This window comes from Nyctereutes procyonoides, unplaced genomic scaffold (assembly GCF_905146905.1).
Source record: "Nyctereutes procyonoides isolate TBG_1078 unplaced genomic scaffold, NYPRO_anot_genome, whole genome shotgun sequence".
In the NCBI taxonomy this organism is placed as follows: Eukaryota; Metazoa; Chordata; class Mammalia; order Carnivora; family Canidae; genus Nyctereutes; species Nyctereutes procyonoides.
In genome coordinates, this window is record NW_026575029.1 from 3,908,018 (window position 1) to 3,931,266 (window position 23,249).

At 38.9% G+C, this 23,249-nt stretch overlaps 1 protein-coding gene across 1 annotated transcript in view; it reads right to left on the reverse strand.

The window, feature by feature from the left end:
• SNX25 (sorting nexin 25) overlaps positions 1 to 23,249 on the reverse strand; it is a 135,389-nt gene that overhangs the window by 35,990 nt on the left and 76,150 nt on the right. Inside the window, 1 exon segment of the mRNA XM_055315707.1 lies at positions 7,817 to 7,998. Coding sequence (XP_055171682.1) covers positions 7,817 to 7,998 — 182 coding nt within the window.

Here is a 23,249-nt window from a genome sequence, read left to right on the forward strand (position 1 = left end):
AATATAAATAATTACAAGGGTATATTATGAAAACTATATGCCAACAAATTGGACAACCTAGAAGAATTGGATAAATTCCTAGAAACATACAAACTACCAAAACCGAAACAGGAAGAGTTAGAAAATTTGAACAGGCCAATGACCAGCGAAGAGATTAAATCAGTAATGAAAAAAGCTCCCCAAAAACAAAGTCCAAGGCCTGATGGCATCACAGGTGAATTCTACCAAACATTTAAAGAAGAGTTAATACCTATTCTTTTCAAAGGGTTCCAAAAAATAGAGAAGGAAAATTCCAAATTCATTTTATGAGGCCAGCATTACCCTGACACCAAAATTAGATAAAGACAACACTAAATGATCAAATGGGATTTCTTCCTGAGTTGCAAGAATGGTTTGATACTCACAAATCGATACTCACAAATCAATCAATATGATACACCACTTCAATAGAAAAAGGATAAAAACCGTATGATCATTTCAGTAGATGCAGAAAAAGCATTTGACAAAGTACAACAACCATTCATTATAAAAACCCTCAACATAGTAGATTTAGAAGGAATATATCTCAACATAATAAAGGCCATATATGAAAAATCCACAGCTAACATCATCCTTAATAAGGAAAAGCTCTCAGTTTTCCTAAAGTCAGGAACAAGAAAAGGAAACCCATTCTCACCACTTTAATTTGACATCGTACTTGAAGTTCTAGCTACAGCAATCAGAAAACAAAAACAAATAAAAGATGTTCAAATCAGTAAGGAAGAAGTAAAACCTTCACTATTTGCAGATGACATACTATACACAGAAAACCCAAAAGACTCCACCAAAACACTGCTGGAACTGATAAATGAATTCAGTTAAGTTACAGGATACAAAATCAATGTGCAGAAATCTGCTGCATTTCTATATACCAATAATGAAGCAGCAGAAAGAGCAATTAAGAAAACAATCCCACTTACAATTGCACCAAAAATAGTAAGATATCTAGGTACAAATCTAACCAAAGAGGTGAAAGACCTGTACTCTGAAAATTATAAAACAGTGATGAAAGAAATTAAGATCACACAAAGAAACTGAAAGACATTTCATGCTCATAGATTGGAAGAATATTGTTAAAATGTCTATACTACCCAAAGCAATCTAAATCTACATATTTAATGCAATCCCTATCAAAATACCAACAGCATTTTTTTACAGAACTAGAACAATCCTAAAATTTGTAGAGAGCCACAAAAGACTTCAAAATAGCCAAAACAATCTTGAAATAGAAAAGCAAACCTGGAGGCATCATAATTCTGGACTCCAAGTTAGATTACGATCAATGGAACAAAGTAGAAAACCCAGAAATGAACCCACAACTATATGGTCAAAGCAGGAAAGAATATCCAATAGGAAAAGGCAGTCTAATGTCTTCAACAAATGGTGTTGGAAAAACTGGACAGCAACATGCAAAAGAACTGGATCACTTTCTTATGCCATGCATTAAATTAAATTCAAAATGGAATAAAGATCTAAATATGAGGCCCAAAACCATAAAAATCCTAGAAGAGAACACCAGCTATAATTCCATTGACATCAATTATAGCAACTTCTTTCTAGATATGTCTCCTGTAGTAAGGGAAACAGAATAAAAAATAAACTACTGGGACTACATCAAAATAAAAAGCTTCTTACAAATAAAAAAAAATAAAAAGCTTCTGCACAGCAAAAGAAATCATCAACAAAACTAAAAGGCAATCTACAGAATGGAGGAAAGTATTTACAAATGACATATCTGATAAAGGGTTAGTATTTAAAATATATAAAGAGCTTATACAACTCAACACCCAAAAACCAAATGATGCAACTAAAAATGGGCAGAAAACATGAAAAGACATTTCTCCAAAGAAGACATCCAGATGACCAACAAACACATGAAAAGACGCTTATCATCACTTATCATCAGGGAAATGCAAATCAAAACTACAATGAGACATCACCTCACATCTGTCAGATTGGCTAAAATCAAAAATACAAGAAACAACAGGTGTTGGTGAGGATGTGGGGAAAAAAGCAATCCTCCTGCACTGTTGTTGGGAATGTTAACTGTGGAAACATTTTGAAAACTCCTCAAAAAGTTAAAAACAGAATTACCTTAGAATCCAGCAATTGCACTATTGGATACTTTAAGAACACTAATTCAAAGGGGTACATGCACCCCAATGTTTATAGCAGCATTACTTAAAATAGTCAAAATATGAAAGTAGTCCAACTGTCTATCGACTGATGAATGGATAAAGGAATATGTGTGTGTGCACACGCGTGTGTAATGGAATATTATTCAGCCATAAAGAAGAATGAAATTTTACCATTTGCAAGGACGTGGATAGTGCTAGAGAGTGTTACGCTAAGTGAAGTCAAAGAAAGACAAATACGTATGATTTCACTCCTTTGTGGAATTTAAGAAACAAAATGAGCAATGGGAAGAAACAAAAAAGGAGAGAGAGACCAAAACACAGGCTCTTAATTACACAGAACTAAGGGCTACCACAAGGAAGGGAGGTGTAGGGATGTGTTAAATAGATGATGAGCACCCAGTGATGTGTAGAATCACAAAATCAGTATATTATAGACCTGAAACCAACACTGTATGTTAACTAACTGGAATTAAAACTTAAAAAAAAACCCTGACTTTACAGAAGAGGTCAGACACTTAGTGCCATCATTTTCACACCCCTTATATTTTCATTTCCTCTTCTCCCTTTATTTTTTCTATTATTTTTCTTAAATTCTTCCTTCCATCTTTCCATTTTGGGGGCCATTTAAGAAGTAGGTTACCACTGTGCAAAAGCAATACAGATTTTGTGTTTCCATATCCAGATGAAAGCAAAGCCAAATAGCAAGGCAATACATGCAGGTAAAATAGTTCAGGCTTTGGAGCTGGACATACCTAGGTTGGAATCCTGGCTCCAATACTCTGAGCCTCAGTTTCTTCTTCTATAGATTGGTGATAGTACCACCTACTTTATGGGTTATTGTGAGACTTATCATAGCTGTTGTCAATGACAACAGACAATAAAAACACATCAGAAGAGTCTGAATCAAGATATTGGCAAAGAAAGAAAAGACAAAGTGTTCCTGGGTGGCTCAGTGGTTGAGCTTCTGCCTTCCACTCAAGTCCTGATCCTGGGATTGAGTCCTGCATCTGGCTCCCCACAGGGAGCCTGCCTCCGTGTCTCTCATGAGTAAACAAATAAAATACAAGGAAGGAAGGAAGGAAGGAAGGAAGGAAGGAAGGAAGGAAGGAAGGAAGGAAGGAAGGAAGGAAGGGAGGGAGGGAGGGAGGGAGGGAGGGAGGGAGGGAGGGAGGGAGGGAGGGAGGGAGGGAGGGAAAGAAAGAAAGACAGGCAAGAAGAAAGAAAAGACAGGTGCTAAAAATCAGGATAGTTAAAAAGTCACTTACTAGATGATTAAACATGGATTAAAGGACTGGACCAGTAGGCATCAACTGGTGTTAAGATGGAGACTACAAAGGGGCTGAGAAAATTTCTGTTGATAATGAATATGATTACTATCTTGATTACGGTGATGATGGTTTCATGAGTCAAACTATCAAATTGTATACTTTAAATATGTGCAGTGTATTATATGTCATTATGCCTTAATAAAGCTGTTTAAGAAACAATAAGCCTTGACAATGGAACTGCAGATAATGACATACATGATCTTTATATGAAAGGCCCACTGCCAGGAGAACACATATTGGAGTAATTTTTCTATTTATAGATTGCTAGATGTGGTTTACTAATATTCTGTTAAGGAAATTTTTGTTTAGGTTCATAATGAATATTGGTGAATAGTTTTCACTTTTCTAAATGGTTTTCTCTGGTTTAGTATCAGAGTTATGCTGGTTTCCTATGAGGAGTTGAAGAGTACCCTTCTCTTCCATTTTTTGAAATAATATGGTTAAGACTGATCTTATCCTTGTCTTGAATGTTTAATAGATTTCACCAGTGAAATAATCTGAGCCTAAAGGTTTCTTTGTGGGAAGGTTTTAAACGATAAATTTGTTTTCTTTAATACCTCTAAGGCTACTCAGATTTTCTATTTCTTTTTGAGTCAGTTCTGGTAATTTGTATTTCCAAAGGAATTTCTCTATTTTATTTATATTGTGAAATTTATTGGCTTCAAATTGTTCACAATACTTCTTTATTCTCCTTTTAATGTACAGAGGATCTACAATGATGCCCTCTCTCATTCCTAACAATGGTAACTGTGCCTTCTCTCTTCTTTTCATCAGTCTAACTAGAGTGTATAATCGATCTTTTCCAAGAACTATCTTTTGCTTTCATTGATTTTTCTCTACTGTTTTTCTGTTCTCTACTCCACTGATTTCTGTTATATTATTTCTGCCTTTCTAGTTATTTCAGTTTTCATTTGTAGGTTCTTAAGGAGGAAGATCACTGATTTTAGACCTTTCTTTTTTAAAAAAAAAATAAGCATTAAAGGGTGTTTCCTTCTAGGGAATCTGGGTGGCTCAGTCAGTTAAGCATTTGCCTTTATCTCAGGTCATGATCCCTGGGTCCTGGGATTGAGCCCCACATGAGGCTCTCCACTCAGTGGGGAGTCTGCTTCTCCCTATCCTCTGTCTTTCCCCCCCTTTCCCCTGCTCGTGCTAGCTCTCTTTCATGCTCTCTCTCAAAGTAAATCTTTAAAAAAAAAAAAAGTGTTTCCTTCTAAGTACTGCTTTAACTGTAATCCCACAAAAATTAATGTGTATTTTCATTTTCAGCCCATTCAAACTAGTTTCTAATTTCTTATAATTTCTTGACTCAAGCCTTATTTAGATATGTTGCTTAACTTTGAAATATTTGAGAATTTTCCAGATCTTTTTATTATTGCTTTCCAATTCCATGTGGTCAGAGAACATAATATGTGTTTAAACCTTTTAAATTGGTTGGAATTTGTTTTATTGCCCAGAAATATACTCTTTCTTGGCAAATGTTCAATGTACACTTGAGAAGAATGTGTATTCTGTTGGTGCTAGGTGGAACTGTCTACAAATGTCCATTAGTTCCCATTAGTTGTTACTGTTGTTCATGTCTTCTGTATCCTGCTTTATTTCTTCTATCAATTACTGAGAGAAAGGTGTTAACATTTCCAATTTTAAGTGTGGATCTTTTTTTTTCTCCTTTCAGTTCTGTCAGTTTTTGCTTCATTTATTTTAGTTATTTATTTATTTTGAGAGAGAGAGAGAGAGAGCGCAAGCGAGAGCACAGTGAGCGGGAGGTGGTTAAGGAGGGGGATGCAGGGAGAGAGAGAGAGAGAGAGAGAGAGAGAGAGAGAGAGAGAGAGAGAGAATGAGAATCTTAAGCAGGCTCCACACCCAGCATGGAGCTCCATCTCATGACCCTGAGATCATGACCTGAGCTAAAATCAAGAGTCAGTTGCTTAACCAACTGAGCCACCCAGGCACTCTGCTTCACGTATCTTAAAGGTCTCCTTGATCACATACATATTTAGGATTATCATGCCTTCTTCATGAACTGACCCCTTTATCATAATGAAATGGTTTTCATCCCTGGTTACATTCCTTGTTCTGGTGTCTATTTCACCTAATGTTAATATTAACTACTTTAGATTTCTCTGCTTTGTGTTTACATAGCATGCCTTTTCCCCTCCTTTCACTTTCAACCAATCTGTGCCATCATATTAGTTTCTTATAGAGAGCATATAATTATTTCTTTTTATTTATTCAATCTCTTTCTTTGAATCAGGGGGATTCAACTAATTTTGAAGACTAGGTTCTGAAGTAAAATTTGTTGGTGATTCCTCTGGATCAAATATGATTAGGCTACAGCAAAACTACCCATTTATGGCCCCAAACTAACCAAAGTCTTACCTTTAGTCTAGCAAACCACCATAGACATTAGAAATCTGTAGTATTATCTGAGGCTTTTGGCCTGAAGCCTAACGGAAATGATTTTACTCTGAGGTTAAACTGTTGGAACAGCAATGGGTTGCTCCTTTCCTAAATATCTGGAGAAACAAGTTGAAATGGAGCAAAAACCAGATTAAGGCTACTTCTAGTAAATACTGCCAGATAACATACTGAAATCACACTGAGTTCTAAAATTATCTTCTTCTATGTTTCCTAAGATTTTCTTCTACCATAATATCTAAAACCACATCATCTTTTGACTAGGCAATAAGCCATCGGGTGTGTCTTCCAGGTATTTATTTATCTCCCATCTCTACTGGATCACTTACTTTTCTATTTTATAATTACATGGGACTCTTTCAGAGCAAAGACTCCTCTTATTCCTTTTGTATTCTAGTACCTTGCACTGTAACTGAGAGATTATGGACCTTCGTTAAATGTCTGTTGACTGAATGAATGAATACATGGGACACAAGGAGAGAACTTTTTCTATGACAAATGTGGCTGAAAAGCTATTTAAGAGTCCAGAGGCTGAGAAGAAAGAGTAAGGAGGACAATATACAGCCTGCCAAAACCATTCTCCACCATTCACCAAAAGGTAAAATGTTCACTTTGGACCACAAAGTTAAAATTGCAGATCTAATAGCAAAATAAACAGATCTCCAGCGGCAAGGGGACCCCTCTATAAAACAAGAGCTACTCGGGGCAGCATTTGAGCCACTTGTACAAGATGTTTGCAGAAGAACAACTCTGGCTAGTGTTAGAGTTGGTCCAAGGTCAAGCATAAACTATGCTGAAGAGGCTCTCATGGAGACTGGGCCACAAACAAGAAAATAGATCAAAGTTCATCACCGGAATGAGGAGGAAGGGAAAAGTCACAGGCATCTGAAGTCAAACCAGGAACTGAATGAGAAAACATCAAGAAACTAAACATCCAAATAGGTAAGGTTAGGGGCTGTAGCCAGAGTCAAATTATACTCTTGGTAGCCTCATTGTAAATAAATGCCATCTTACAAAAGAGAAGTTTGGAGACTGCCTTGAAGTCCTGTTCCCAAGTGGTACAAACAAGCTCCTCAGGGAGTGCTGCTGCTGTTTCCCTCAGTCTTCGCATTCACTGGGTCTTGGAAGACACACTTGAATCCTTGAGAATAAGAGCAGGTACTGAGGTAGGGCTAGGACACTTCCCTAAGCTCCCTGATTTCAGGACCCAGTATCAGAGAGTCCAAAATTTTGTTGTAAAAACAGGCGCTGACATATTATGGCTTCGTAAGAAAGCACTCAGATTGTGAAGCAACTAGATCTCGGTTTTTATCTAGTTTTGCCTCTTCCCACCTGCCTTAGGTAATTTACTAACACCAAACCTGTTTCTTCACCTTAAAATGGAAATATCGAGAAATTCAAATTTCATTGAATTGTAGTGGGAGCTAAGTAAAATAACTTACAAGTTGGTAACACCAACTCTGTTTCTTCACCTTAAAATGGAAATATCAAGAAATTCAAATTTCACTGAATTGTGGTGAGAGCTAAGTAAAATAACTTACAAGATACCTTCTATTCCATGGGTGGTTTGTTCTATTCAACTTGTAGTGCATAACTCGACTGGGCCCTTGTAAACTAAGTGTGTGCCTCAGGGTGTGTGGGATGGGAAGATACACACGGGCACATACATGTACACGTACATATACCCTGTGCTGATCCATCCTACCTATTACCATTCATAGAAGTCAGGGATACCAAGTAATACAGCTCTTTGACCCATGAAAGCAAACATGAGGGTCTCTGTTCTGGAATATATGTCTTATGTTAAATACCAAAAAGTTAAAAGATGGATGGGAGATTATGTGAGCGTTTATAATGAACATGAAATGGTCAAAACAAGAAACCACAAAGTTCTACCTTCTGGCTTGGAGGCCCTTCTCCCTCATCCAAGGCCCCGTCCTCTTGCTGGTCATAGGCAGGGCCTCCCAGGATTCGGATTCTCTTCTCACACTGCTTCTTTGCCACAGTCAGTTGGTTAATGTACCTTTTCATATTCCTGGCCCTTAGGAGATCAGCTTTCATTGCAGCAGTTTCTTTACCTTGAGTGGGATGGATGGACAGGACCCAGTCAGAGGACAAGGTACAAAAAGGGGAACGTAACAACTCTGAATGAGACTGATGTCTAATGTGGTGCATTCTGAACAGTGGGTACTAAAGAAGAGAATTCATGCTAAACACACCTCTCAAACAGAAGTACCATTAATTTCTAAATAAACCACTAAAAAATCCTACTCAGGTGTAAAACATTTTTAAAAACCTCCTCTGCACACATATACTCACAATTGATGTGCATGTGTATATGTGTACTTAAATATCTTCGTATGTACACGTCATGTATGCAGAGGCATTCCTAAGCATGCAGTGAGTTCTCACTGTGTGTCAGGCATGCACTAGGCATTTGGACTCAAGACCAATTGTTAAATCTCATGGGACTTAAAGTCTAGCACGGGAGAAATCCAAAGATAGTATTAGCAATTATGAACATAATACAGGCTATAATGAAAATGTACAGGTACCCTCGAGCAGCTTGACCAGTGTTTCTGACCCAGGTTTCCCTGAGCAAATTACACTCGAACGAAATGAAGGAGGAGTGGGATGTGACACACAGAGAGAGCAACAAGTATGAAAGTGAAAGCCTGGAGGCAGGAAGGAGAGAGCTTGGGAGGGCCTGGAAGAGCCAGGGCAGCAGATGTAATGGGGGAGCTAGTGATCCAAAGTGGATGACGAGAAGGCAGGAGCCAGAAGACACAAAGCCGTTTAGTCCATTGGGTCTTTAGCTCAATAGCACTAAGAAGCTTCTAATGGGTTTTAAGCAGCAGCATGTCATAAATGGATTTGTGGTTTGGTTTTGTTTTTACTTGAGAGAGAGAGAGAGAGAAAACACAAACCAGGGGGAGTGGCAGGCAGAGGAAGAGGGAGAAGCAACCTCCCCCCTCAGCAAGGAGCCCTACGTGGGGCTCGATCCCAGGACCCCAGGATCATGACCCGAGCTGAAGGCAGACACTTAACAAACTGAGCCACCCAGGCACCCCTGAATTTCTATTTTTAAAAATTATACAGGAAGGATAAAATAAGCAATTGGAAAGCAAAAGACTGCAAGTAAAGAGACCTGTTGAAGACCACTGCGGTAACTGAGGAGGCAGATGGTGGCCTAAACCAGCTCTGTGGCAATGGCAGGAAAGAAGACTGGAAGGATCTGACAGTAACTTATAAAGAGAACCAACAGGACCCTGTGACTGACCAGACAGGGGAGAAGATAGATGGCTGAGGAATATAGAGAAAACAGAAGTATCCAAGATGCTCTCAAGTTTCTGCCATGAGCAGCCATGGAGGTGGCGGGGCCAATTATAAACCAGGGAACATTATTACAGAAGCAGGTTTATGAAAGATCTTGAGTTCAACTGTGGACAATATAGTAAATGATATTTGCCAAAGGTGGTCCCAAGAAGATCTCTCGGTTCAACTGCTCTTGTTGTCAATGTCACTTTTGACAATCTCCCCCTGAGAAGTAGGGTATGTGTTTTTTTTTTTTTTTTAATCCAGGTGAGTTTGTAATAATGGAGGAAGTGATGCCATGACTTCTAAAGCCAAATCGTAAAAGGCCACAGACTTGGAGCCCTGAGCCACCTGGTAAGTCTCTATTAGCCACGAGGCCTCCATGCTTTAAGGAGGCCTAAGCAATCACTGGAGAGATCTACACGGAAAGTACTCCCAGACCACAGACCTGACTGGGACCTCAGTCCACATTCAGCACCAACTTGGCACCATGTGCAAACACCACCTTGAAGGTGAAGCGTCCAGCCACAGTCAAGCAGAGAAGAGTCATTTTTGCCTGCTCAAACTGCCAATTTGTGTGCAAAAGAAAGGACTGTTTAAGACACTGAATTTTAGGGTGGTTTGTTACACAGCAAAAGAACAGGCAAACTGAGTTGGAGGGCATTTCCCTGAGCAGAGATACAAGGTGTGGAGTTGAAAAATGTTGAGCACTTGATGGTAACTCAAGTCACAGGAGTAGCTGATACAACCCAGGAAGAGATAAAATGGTCCCAGTATAGAATCTAAATAAATTCCACATTTAATGGTGAGAAAGAAGAGAAGCTGGCAAAGGAGACAGTGAGGGAGAGGTAGAAGGTGAATGTGAGAGTATAGTTTACAGAGAAGCCAAAGAAAGAATTTCAGCAACACCATATCGTGTGTTCTACTGCAAACCTAACTGGTCACCAGCTTTCACCTTTGCCTCCCCTTTGGTTTTTGTCAGCGTGGCAGCCAAAGCTAACCCATTAACACATCGACCCAATCACATCATTCCTTTGCTTAAAACTCTCCCCAATACCCCCATTTCACTCATGGCAAATTGCAGGGCTCTTTTAAGGAGCCAGAAGGCCCTACATACTCCAGCTTCATCTCCTCCGACTCTCCACAGTAGCCACATGGGTTTCCTTATGGGCTCTTTCTTTTTTTTTTTAAATAACAGCTTTACTGAGATACTCTTCATAGACCATACAATTCTCCTTAAAGTGGGAAATCCTCTATGGAAAGCAGAAGAGCAAGCTCACTTCAGAAACAGTAAGATTGTTTCAGGCAATGTCCAGGGCCTAGGTGACCACCCAATAAATATGAATATACCTATGCAGGTAGATCACACCTTCTGGGGGTGAGTCAGAATGTGCTCAGCTTAGGTAAGAACTACCCATAATGAAAGAAGGGGCCCCTCAAGGTGGAGCCTAAGCAATGTTTTATAGAACTCAACCACTTCCCTAGGATGATCCTTACCTCGCTCATGTTCCACTTAGTCAACTTGTATAAATGCCTTAAAACAGCATCTAGGCAGGCTTAACAGAGTAACTGAAAAAACTTAGGTGAGCACCACAAAACACTATCTTTCAAAAGTGTTTTCTTTCTGGTACTTAGCACAGAGGGTAACAGGTAGACTTCAGGCTAACAGACAGACAGCCATGTTCCAGGGGGTCAGTCAGATGTTAGAGGATGACTTTTCTCTATGTGTGCTGAAGAGATGCTTCCATTTGACCTCGATAATAGTTTCCAACTTGTCCTATCCTTGGCTGATAGGCCTTGACCAAAGAGTTCATTAACTCCATGTTAATAATAATAATGATGATGATAATCTCAAGAGGAAAAATAGTATTTCAGAGTCCCCTTCGAGGGAAGGTAAAGGTAAATCTGCCTCCAAATTAGTCTTTCCCAAACTGGGGTGCTTTGTGTGTGTACCTAAAGAAATACATGCTTGTAACAGCTAATTTTTCAGGGGAAAAAAAAGTTTCATTTTTAAAACATAGCTTTAAAATCTAAATTTTATGCATATTTAAAATACTCTCAATTTTGGGAACAAAAGAATTGCCTTTTTATAGAATAAATCTAGGTAATAGTTTTTTTTTTTCTTTCTAGGTAATAGTTTTAATGTGGGGTTAAAAATAAAGAGATACATATAGGAAGAAATTGACACACATTGATCAACAACCAAATTCTTCTCTCAAGAAAGAGTAAAAGCCTTTTCTAAAAGCACAAAAACTAGAAGCAAATTCTAAAAAGAAGGAAGAGAATAAACCTTCATCTAAAACCCAGCTGCAGGGCCGAGAAGAATATTCTCGTGTTCCACTTGGATGTCGTCGCCTGCTCACGTGAATACATTCTGTTTGTTAAAGGGCAATACAATGCCATTGTCTGATCACAAAGCCTGTTGCTAACGAACTCAACAGCAGCTTGTTGCTTAGGCAATTCTGTTTATTTTTGTCTCAGAAAACTAATACCATGTTCAGTGCTAAGTGACTAACATGGAACTCATGCAGCCTATGTCCTGTTGTGCCAAAATCCTTCCAAATCTGGCAGTGCAGACGAATATGCTTTGTGACCTAAAAACTCATTTGGTCAGGAAATATTCATGCCAAGAGAAGTATGGGCAACTGGGTACGTGACAACACACGGTGGCCCAGCTCAGGCCAGACTCGAATGGCTGTTTCTAGGCAGAGCTTTAGGTAACAGTGTGTGTTGTTACAAACTGGTTAATCACACAAACGGTCTGACCTAGCTATAAAAAACAAAGGCCAAGAAGATAAACAGTGCTAGGTGAAACACTGGATGGCAGTGGCTCTTGAAACTGGTGCCAAGATGAACACACAAAGTGATAGAATATTCTAGAGCAATTAATTACAAATATTTACTGTTCTTCCTTCTGGATAGTCCACATTCTACTGAGATCGGAACAAAAGAAAATGGGTTCACTGGGTTCCTCTGCTGAAAAAAGAAATTCAGATTAGACTCTGGGTGAACGCTTTTTACTATAAAGTCATTACAGTAGACCCAGGGACAACATCATGGCACTGCTTTTTGCTTTAAAACTTCTGCCCATGATACAGTTCTCCCCCAAGCAAGTGAGGTGTCTTGCAGTAAAATACAAACGCCAGGGTGAAGTGTTGGGTACTACTTCTAATGAGGCAAATGAGGGTGAAGTTATTTACAGTGTAAACTAAGGACTCCAGAAAGAGCACAAGTGGTTAACATGCCACCACTTTCTTTTTCAGGTCCTAGAAAATGCCACCAGCAGAGTATTTTTTCTTCTCTCATAGCACATTACCAAATCCCAAGACATCCCCTAACAGCAGCACTCTCGGCAGGCTGATTGGGGGAGTCAATAGATAACAGAGCAGGGATTCTCATCCTCAGCACTACTGACATTTTGGGCTGGATACATTTTTCTTGTAGGGGCTTGTCCTGGGTATGGGGATGCTGAGCAGCGCTCCTGGCCTCTACCACTAGATGCCAGTAGCATCCCTTCCCCCAGATGGGACAACCAATAAGGTTTCTGGACTTCCTCAAACACCCAGGCACCCTAGGGGAGCAAAACTGTGCCCTGTACTCCCACCCCACAAACTCTGTGATAGTTAAAGAGATGGGCTGCACACGTGCCCCCTTCCCCTGACTCCCCAACATGTGGCTTTCCTCCATAGAATGCAAGGCTTTCTCTTGCACCCGCCCAGCCCACAAGGTATGGAATTAAAGGAGTTTCTCATTGGAGAACGTTGGGCCTTCACAGCGACAGACTAACAATCCTTTGAATCTTTCTTGTACATGCAAATAGAAGTTTTAATAAACCCCCCTTGAGAGGAGGGTTCAAGGAATGGGGTATGTATTTACCTAGGGAGTGGTCAAGTTTCAAAATGAGAAATGGTGCTTGACTTCTCAACGTGAAACTGAGAGCAATTCCCATTATCACACATTTCTTCAAAATTATCTGAAGATCACCTCAAAAGTTGCCCAGGAATTAAAATATATATATATTTATTTATCTTGTTTTTCAACTGGAGGCCAGTATGTTCTTTCTTCAAAAAGAAAAAATGGAATTTTCTTACCACATCAAACACCTGAATTTCAGAGTCTAAAGTGTCACTCCACTTTAGTAGAAAGCATACTTGAGGAATAAGCAGAAATCACAGCAGGAGTTAATGGCGGAAGCACTCATGTTACAATGGAGAAGACTACAGATATCTTGTAGTTTGACCTTGCTTAGCCTGATCAGGTATGCTTATGACACACTTTTTCTTCCTTCCTTTAAATGTCTCAAGTACTGAAACTTTTAGCACTTCCTCTGGTTTAAGGCCCTCCAACATGCTTGCAATATATTTTTTTTTCTTGCAATATATTTTTAAAGTAATAATATCATATCAACTAAATCCACACAATAAATTACCAGGAGACTCCTGCTCCCAAACTGGAACCATGAGCTGAACAGGCATGAGACACACTTAGAACGTAGATCTGGCCCAATAATTTGTAAATTTTGAACAAGAGTTTCTCATAACATCTACCCACGTGAATGAGCAGTGCAGTGCAAAGAGAGCAAGACTAAAAATCAGACCTGGGTTCAAATTCTAGATCTGTGTGTGATTGACTAGTTCTAGTTACAACAGGCATATTACTTAACATCTCTGGACTAGACCGTCATTTCTGTAAGTGCAAGTGTTTGTTAGAATGTATGATGATTAAAGTTTTCTTGGGGTACTGGGGTGGGAGGAAGACTGGCTATAATGTTAAGCACTTATACAGAGAATAGTGGAAGTGCCTTGAGCCTTTAGTGCCTTCAAGGCAGAGGACAGATGGGGACCAGGGAGCCAGGTAGGATGTCAGAGAAGAGCTAGCAGGTGCCAGAAGCTGCTGTCCTCACAGCAGGAGGGCTGGGCAGAGAGAAACCCTAGGAAGGCCCCTGTGGCCATGGGCTGGAGTGCCTTCTAAGTTTAGGTGATTCATAAATTAGGAACTGTTTGTATCAGTTTACAGCAATGCTGGAAACTCAGATCACATCAAAGCACAAGGAAGGACCCTGAGAAGCCCACTAGAGTCTATAGATTAGCTCCTTTCTTTCAGGCAGGGACAACTTTACCAGATCAGACAAAGAAGCTACATATTATCTTTACTAAAATAATTCCTAATGGAAATCATTATGGTTCTTATCAGCAACTGTGTCCATATACATATGTAATATTTTCTGAAATTCTCTTCACTTCTACTTGATATATTCAACTCCAGAGCTGCTTACTTATACTCTAAAGAAGATGCACAACTTGACCAAAGCCTCCCCATCAATACTATGAGCATGTTACTCCCCAGGGTGTACTATTTATACTTTGCAGTTTCTAGCAGATTCAAATCAACATCATGTCCTTTGTAGTCAGCTGAATAAATGTTTCTCTTGAATCACCTTAACTATTCTTAATAACATTTCAGGATTCAGAACAGAAAGGAAGGCTTTAAAAAGGGAGCTAAAATACTGGACTTATTCCCACCAAACCACAGGGACAATTTAGCCTATGTCCCAGTACATACTTAGAATTCCTATGAATTCTTGGCCAGTGTCTTAGTTCACTCCGATGCCTATTACCACAGACTGGGTGGCTATAAACAACAGGAATTCATTTCTCATAGTCCTGGAGACTGGAAATTCAAGATTAGGGTGCCAGCATGATCAGGTTCTGGTGAAAGCCCTCTTCCATGGTGCAGATGGCCACCTTTTTGCCATGTCTACATGCTAGATGCAGGTAGGGATCTCTCTGGAGCCTCTTTGATAAAAGCACTAGTCCCATTCATGAGAGCTCCACTCTCATGACTTAAGTACCTTCCAAAGGCCTCACCACCCAATACCATCCTGTTTAGGTGTTAGGATTTCAATGTAAGAATTTCGGGAGACATGAACGTTCAGACCATAGCAGTCAGCTTATTTCAATAGACTATGGCTCAACTACTCTGGCTGTTCGAATTGTAAATAAAAAGCAAAGGAGTTGGCTACTAAAATACAAACACTAATACATTAATGGCTCTTCACTATATATAATAGTAGCTCTCAAAGTGTGGTTCCTGGATGAGTAGCATCAGCATTGCCGGGGAACCTGTAAGTAATGCAAAGTCTTAGGGGGCCCACTCCAGATCTACAGAATCAGAAACTTTGGGGCAGGGTCTAGGAATCTGCATTGTAACAAGCCCTCCAGGTGATCATGATGCACACTATAGTTTGAAAACCTCTGCTCTACAGAATTAAATCCAAAGTTCTTAGGATAGCTTATAAGTCTCTGTAGTACCAGCCCCTGTCTTCCTATCAAACTTTATCTTTTCATTACATGCCAGGCACCAGCACAGTGCCTCACCTGACAGCTATACACAGGAGGCCATTCCACAGCTATCTTCTTTGTGGACATGTGGTACCATCTATCCATATCCACCTGATAAGCCCAGAAGGAAATGAGGGCCATTCAATCTTTCCAACTCAACTCTGCTACTCTGAAGAAAAAGTCTTTCTTGACCTCTGTTCTGGGTAGAGGTGAGTGCTCCACACATCTGTTCCACTACTAAATCATAAACATGCAACTCTCACTACATTTTCAAACTATATTAGAATTTGGTAGGGGTGTCTCCCTGTCTTCTTGTTAAACTATGATCTCCTTAAGGTCAGAGACAGGTTTTTGTTTTTGTTTTTGTTTTTGTTTTTTTTCACTGTACAGCTATACCTAACATATAATGGCACTCCAAAAAGTGTTGAATGACTAAAGACCTACTTCTGGTGATTAAGACTTCCTCCAGAGTATATTATCCTCTACTGATATGAGGGGTCCTAAAAACTCAAGAACTTTCTCAGCCACTCAGAATCAGGGGAAGTGGGGTTGTGATAAAAGAAGAGACATTTGAAATAAAATATAAAGATAAGTAGGAATTACCTAGAGTGAGATTGAGAGTAGGTTAGCATTCTAAGAAGCAGCAGCAAAATGGGCAAGGAATATGAGGCAGGATGAATCACAGTGAGTTGAGGAAAAAGAAATATTAGTGTGGAAAAAAGGAGTAGAATGGCAAGAGATGAAGCTGAAGACAGAAACAGAGGCCAGAGTAAGCAGGACCTTGTAGGTTTCATGTCTAAGAACAATGGGAAGACAATGAAGGGTTTTAAGCATGGAGACAACATGATGACATCTGCACATCTGTATTTTTTTAATCATTGTGACTTCAGTATGAAAAATATAGGGGCAGGAGTAGACTGAACTCCTTCAGTGAAGGAGCTATACCATAGGTCAAGAGACTGGTAGTAGAAGATGGTCATGTAGAGAAAGAACGAGTTGAGATGTATTTAGGAGGTCAATCTGTGTGACAATAATGGACTAAATATAGTACATGATGTAGAAGGAATGAACAGAAATGACTCCTAGTTTACGACATTTGAATGGATGATGATCCTATTCAACAGATTAAGAAACAGAGTGTGATCAGTTATGTGGTACTATGATTTGGACATTTTCACTTGGAGGTCCCTTTATGATATTCAAATAAAAATACTGAGTAAGGGCAGCCCAGGTGGCTCAGTGGTTTAGCGCCTGCCTTAGGCCCGGGGTGTGATCCTGGGGTCCCGGGATCGAGTCCCACATCGGGCTCCCTGCATGGAGCCTGCTTCTCCCTTTGCCTGTGTCTGTGCCTCTCTGTGTCTCTCATGAATAAAGAAAATATTTAAAACACACACACACACACACACAACACTAAGTAACAGCAGTAAATAAAAAGTAGAGCATAGAGGTTCTGTAGATAAAAATTTGGAGACTTATCAGCATACAGATAAGGGGAAGAGAAAACTAGCCAGGGAAAGGACAGAGGCAGCGCTACCTTAAAAAAACCTTCCATGGTGATGGAAATGTTCATTCTGTGCTATCCAATATGGTGGGCACATATGGTTGCTGAACAACTGAAATGTGGCTGATATGACTGAAGAACTCACTTTTAAATTTCTATTTACCTTTAATTAATTTAAATTTAAATAGCCATATGTGATTAATAGCTCTTATATTGGATCACATAGGTATGAGAAAGTTAGAAACAAAATCTGAGGAACTCCATCATTGAAAGGCTGAACAGAAAAGAATAAGCAAGCAGAAAAACAAACACGAATGAGCCAGAATGTTAGCCAGGATAGTCAACAATGTCAAGTAAACCGAATGGTCAAAGAAGATGAAGAATGAAAAAAAGTTCACTGAAATTAGTTAGATGAATTTGACTAAACCTCCCAAATTTCATGACCAACAGCAGCTGAGGCTATCAGTGGTTAAAATTCAGGTCTTAATCAATATATTTGGACAAGAGGAATGATAAAATAAGGTCAGAGGCAAGAAAGTTTTGAGAACTAAACCTCCTAAAACTAATTGTTTCAAACTGTTTAGTATTTATAAGTTTTCTCTAAGACCTTTTCCCCTAATTATACCTAATTCTCTTACTCGTAAGACAAGGAGACGAGTTTGATAATGTGATTTTTTTTCTAGGACTATATTTCCTCTAGAATCGTATCGGCAATTAAACCACTTTAGTTCTAATCATAGGAAACAAACTGAGGGTTGTTGGAGGGGAGAGGTGTGGGGGAGATGGGTTAAGTGGGCGATGGGCATTAAGGAAGTTATGTGATGTAATGAGCACTGGGTGTTACATACAACTGATGAATCACTGAACTCTACCTCTGAAAATAATAATATACTTTATATTAATTGAATTTTAAAAATTAAAAAAAAATTAAATTTCTTTAATTTAAAAAATTGAATTTAAACTTTTTAAAAAGGAAAAAAATAAACCACTGAAATTCTGTAAAGATGTCAAAAATTATCTGATATCTTATTTCTTGAAAAGATAAAAATCTCACCCCCAAAAAGCCATCAAAAATCAAATTAAAATTTCTGCCTTGTTAGGGAGAGTAATTTGTTCCCTCATTTATGATACATTAATCTACAGTGAATCTAAAACACATGAAGAGTTTTATGGGGATTTGCTACAGTTTGCTGAAGCCTCAAAAAGCCTTATTTTAACCTTTCCTGAATATCCCCAGGCCCTCCTCTGTCATCCTGAGTTAACTGGTTGTTCTCTAAGGTCTCAGAGGGCACACACTTAGGTAATTTCTCCCAACCTGTTATATACATTTTTTCTTAAATCTACTATTTTCACGATTGTATAACATTTCTTAGTTGTCAATGACTTTGACTGAAAAAGACTTGGGGCACCTGGTGGCTCAGTTGGTTAAGCAGCCACCTCTTGATTTCAACTCAGGTCATAGATCTTGGAATCTTGGGATCAATCTCTGAGTCAGGCCTCATGGTCAATAGAGAGTCTGCTTCAGGATTCTCTCTCTCCCTCTGCCCTCCCCCTGGCTTGCTTGCTCTCTCTCTCTCTCTCTCAAATAAATAAATTTTTAAAAAGGGGACAGTGCACCTGGGTGGCAAGTCGATTGGGTGTCTGACTCTTGGTTTTGGCTCAGGTCATGATCTCAGGATCATGAGATGGAGCCCTGTGTTGAGCTCCATGCTCAGCGTGACATCTGCTTGAGATTCTTGCTCCCTCTACCCCTCCCACTCATGCTCTCTCTCTCTCTAAAATAAGTAAATCTTAAAAAAAAAAAAAAAAACTACTTGCCAGAAACATCTTTATATGTAACAACAAAACTATATTTATAGTACATATATATCACTACATTCATAAATAAAGTCCCCATCTCTAGGTTGAATCCTAAAATATTCTGAGGATCTTCCATCTGTTCATTCTTTTTAAAAACTTCTTCAGTTTCCCACTCACAAAAATAATGTGGAAATAAAGAGAAGCAGTGCTGGAAATGAAAGTGCTTATAATCGCACAACACAACCTGGTAGGTAGCGCTGCTACATGGTCACTCTGAGATAAATGAGCACAGCCTGATTTTCTAGGTTTAAGGAAACCAATGCAGACAGGTGGGGCTTGTAGCAAGACTATTTAAAATAAAGAGGCTTTTCCCTGATTCTTTGCCTAAAGAGTATTTTCACTAGAACACACTATGCCTAAAATTCAGAGATCTCTAAAAACAACTCAACATTTGTGTTTGGGGGAGCCTTTAATGATAAAAACTTAACTTTCCTTGATGACTTTTACAGGGAGAAAAATAAACAGACACATTTGTTTGAAAAAAAATCCATTTGAGGAAGGATATAGTAGCTATCTAGAACTAATTTTTAAAGTCACCTTTTATTTGCCAGCCACACATCAAAACCCCAAATCTCACAAATAACTACTTCTGTAAGACTCAATATATGTTACTGAATATTCAATTAAAAGAAAAAGTAAGGACAATGGGGAATGCTAAATTTGATCTTCCTCTTTTATAAAAAAGTATGAGCACTTAAATTTAACAACCTAATTATTTAAAATGGAAGCCACCTACAGTGAGACAGCAGATGATATTATGAGTTAGAAGAAGTCACTTCAGACTGGTATACATTGTTCTCCAATAATGGAGAACATAGCATCAGTTCAGCAAATATACTTGACTTGGAGACAGCATAAATAGAAGATTATTATCTCCACACTGTAACATGCAAATATTTCTCTGCAGGGTTGCATTCTTTCTCCACAGCATGAATCCTGGTTTAGAAATGTCAACCGGGTACTTTTTATTTTTTTATTTACTTAAAATCAATTAATTAACATATCATTGGCTTCAGTGGTAGAGGTCAAGGACTCATTCCTTGCATTTAACACCCAGTGCTCACATGCCCTCCTTTAATGCCAATCACCCAGTTACCCCGTTTCCCCACTCTCCCCTCCAGTGACCCTCAATTTGTTCCCTAGAGTTAAGAGTCACATGGTTTGTCTCCCTCTCTGGTTTCTTCTTATTTTACTTTTTTTCCCTTCCCCTATGTTCATCTGTTTTGTTTCTTAAATTCCACATATGAGTGAAATCATGATATTAGTCTTTCTCTCACTGATGCTAAGTGAAGTCAACCAAACAGGTACTTTTCTATCCTCCTGTCCTGCAAATCCAGAACATCCAAGACCAGTCCACTATACACATTCCCTCTTTCAATGTCTTCACTGAGAAACCCTGAACGACCATCTGAGAGCACTCAATCTAAAGACGGAAACAATGAAGTCCTAGAGGAATAGAAGGATGTGTTGAAGTTTCATCAGGAAGCTAGCAACAGAAGCTCACTTGAACAAGGTCTCCTAACTGCTGCCCTAGTACTGTTTCTCCTCTACCCTGACACCTCACCAACCTGAGGCAATGGGACGGTATAGAAACAGCTGCAGAGTAAAGTTAGATCTCCAACTTCTCCAGATAGCTGTTTCCCCGTGTGTAAAGTCAGCAGGTTGTACTAGCATGATAATGTCCCATCTATCTGATTCTTCCTCATATCCAATCAGTCACCACGTAGGCTATTGTTCCTTCATAATCTTCCTTACCAATCCTATCCCTGTACTGCAATTATCTGGGTCCCAAACTAGAATACCTCATTCCCAGACATTGCATCACCCTCCTTGTCGGAATATTCCAAAAATACTTTTTAAAGATTTCATAAATAGGGGCTCCTGGGTGGCTCGGTAGGTTGAGCATCTGGCTCTTGGTTTTGGCTCAGATCATGATCTTGAGGTCGTGGGATTGAGGCCCAAGTCAGGCTCAGAGCTCAGTATGGAGTCTGCTTGAAATTCTCTCTCTCTCTTTCTTTCTCTCTCTGCTCCTTCCCCTGCCTGGGCGCATGCTCTCTCTCTCTCAAAATTAATAAATAAAATCTTTAAAAAATATTTCATATATAATCAACTTTCATTTTTCATTTCAACTTTCATTTGTGCATTATATGGTTTCTCTAATCATGCTAGGGCTATAATGTCCAGTGGCACTAACACTGAAATGTTGTATTATAAAAATACAAACATAAATAGACTTGAATTATTAACCATGTCGTTTACCATAACCTGAATAAAATTAGGAAGAAAATGTTTAATTATATAATCAAAAATTAATTTTTTTATGATTTAGAAAATGTAATAATTCAAGTAACTTATAAAAATATTGAGCACTCTTTTTTAGTAGAATTAGCCCATAAAAATATAATGTAAATATTCTACCAAAACACTCTAGGGATATACAGAATATAAACTGAAAAATTAATTATAAAAATCTTTGTTTTGGTCACACTGACTTCACCATTTATATGCTACATGCGGGTACATAAGTGTAAAAATTTGCTTTGTGAAGCAATATCAAAGTTGGTTCTCCCCACTAAGTTCTCCGGTATACATTCTGTCCTCTGAGACCAACGTGAAATGTCCCTCGTACGGAGATCACTTCTCCCAAACTCAGCCTATAAAGTTGTCTCAGGCTAGTTTTGCATACACAAGAAGCAGAGTCCTAGACTTTGAGAAAGGAAGAGATTCTCTGGCTTAACGTGAAACCAGATAAACCATAACTATCCAATTAGAACTTAGAATAAACTTAAACAGAAATACATCTGATCAAAATAGAAATGAAAACCTCCAAACTCATTCTATGAGGCCAGCATTACTTTGATCCCAAAACCAGACAAAGACCCCAACAAAAAGGAGAATTACAGACCTGTATTCCTGATTAACATGGATGTCAAAATATTCACCAGGACGCTACTAGCCAAGAGGATCCAACAGTACGTTAAAAAAATTATTCACCACAACTAAGTGGGATTTATCCCTGGGATGCAAGGGTGGTTCAACATTCATAAATCAATCGATATGATAGATCACATTAATAAGAGACAAGGACCATATGATCCTCTCAATTTTTTTTTTAAATTTTTATTCATTTATGATAGTCACATAGAATGAGAGAGAGAGAGAGGCAGAGACACAGGCAGAGGGAGAAGCAGGCTCCATGCACCGGGAGCCTGACGTGGGACTCGATCCCGGGTCTCCAGGATCGCGCCCTGGGCCAAAGATCGCGCCCTGGGCCAAAGGCAGGCGCCAAACCGCTGCGCCACCCAGGGATCCCCGATCCTCTCAATTGATATACAGAAAGCATTTGACAAAATACAGCATCTTTTCTTGATTAAAACTCTCAAAGTGCAGGGACAGAGGGAACATACCTCAATATCACAAAAGCCATCTACGAAAAAGCCCACAGTGAATATCATTCTCAATGTGAAAAACTGAGACAGCCTTTCCCCTAAGGTCAGGAACACGAAAGGGATGCCCACTCTCACCACTGTTGTTCAACACAGTACTAGAAGTCCTACCCTCAGCCATCAGAGAAAAAAAAGAACAAGTTGGCAAAAAAGAAGTCAAACTCTCACTCTTCGCAGATGACATGTGGAGAACCCAAAGACTCCATTCCAAAATTGCTAGAACTCATACAGCAATTCAGCAATGTGACAGGATATAAAGTCAATGCACAGAAATAAGTTGCATTTCTATACACTAACAATGAGACTAAAGAAAGAGAATTTAAGGAATCGATCCCATTTGCAACTGCACCAAAACTTCTAAGATACCTAGGAATAAACCTAACCAAAGAGGGAAAAGATCTGTACTCAGAAAACAGTGGAATACTCATAAAAGAAATTGTAGGAACACACAAAGAAATGGAAAAATATTTCATGTTCATGGATTAGAAGAACAAATATTGTGAAAATGTATATGCTACCTAGAGCAATTTATACATTCAGTGCAATCCCTATCAAAATACCATGGACTTTCTTCGAAGAATTGGAACAAGTAATCCTAAGATTTCTATGGAACCAAAAAAGACCCCAAATAGCCAAAGATACGTTGAAAAAGAAAACCAATGCTAGAGGCATCACAAAACCTGAGGTCAAGCTCTATTATTACAAAGCTGTGATCATCTAGACAGTATGGTACTAGCACAAAAACAGACACACAGATAAATGTAACAAAATAGAAAATCCAGAAATGAACTCTCAACTCTATAGTCAACTAATTTTCAACAAAGCAGGAAAGAATATCCAATAGAAAAAAAGACAATCTCTTCAAT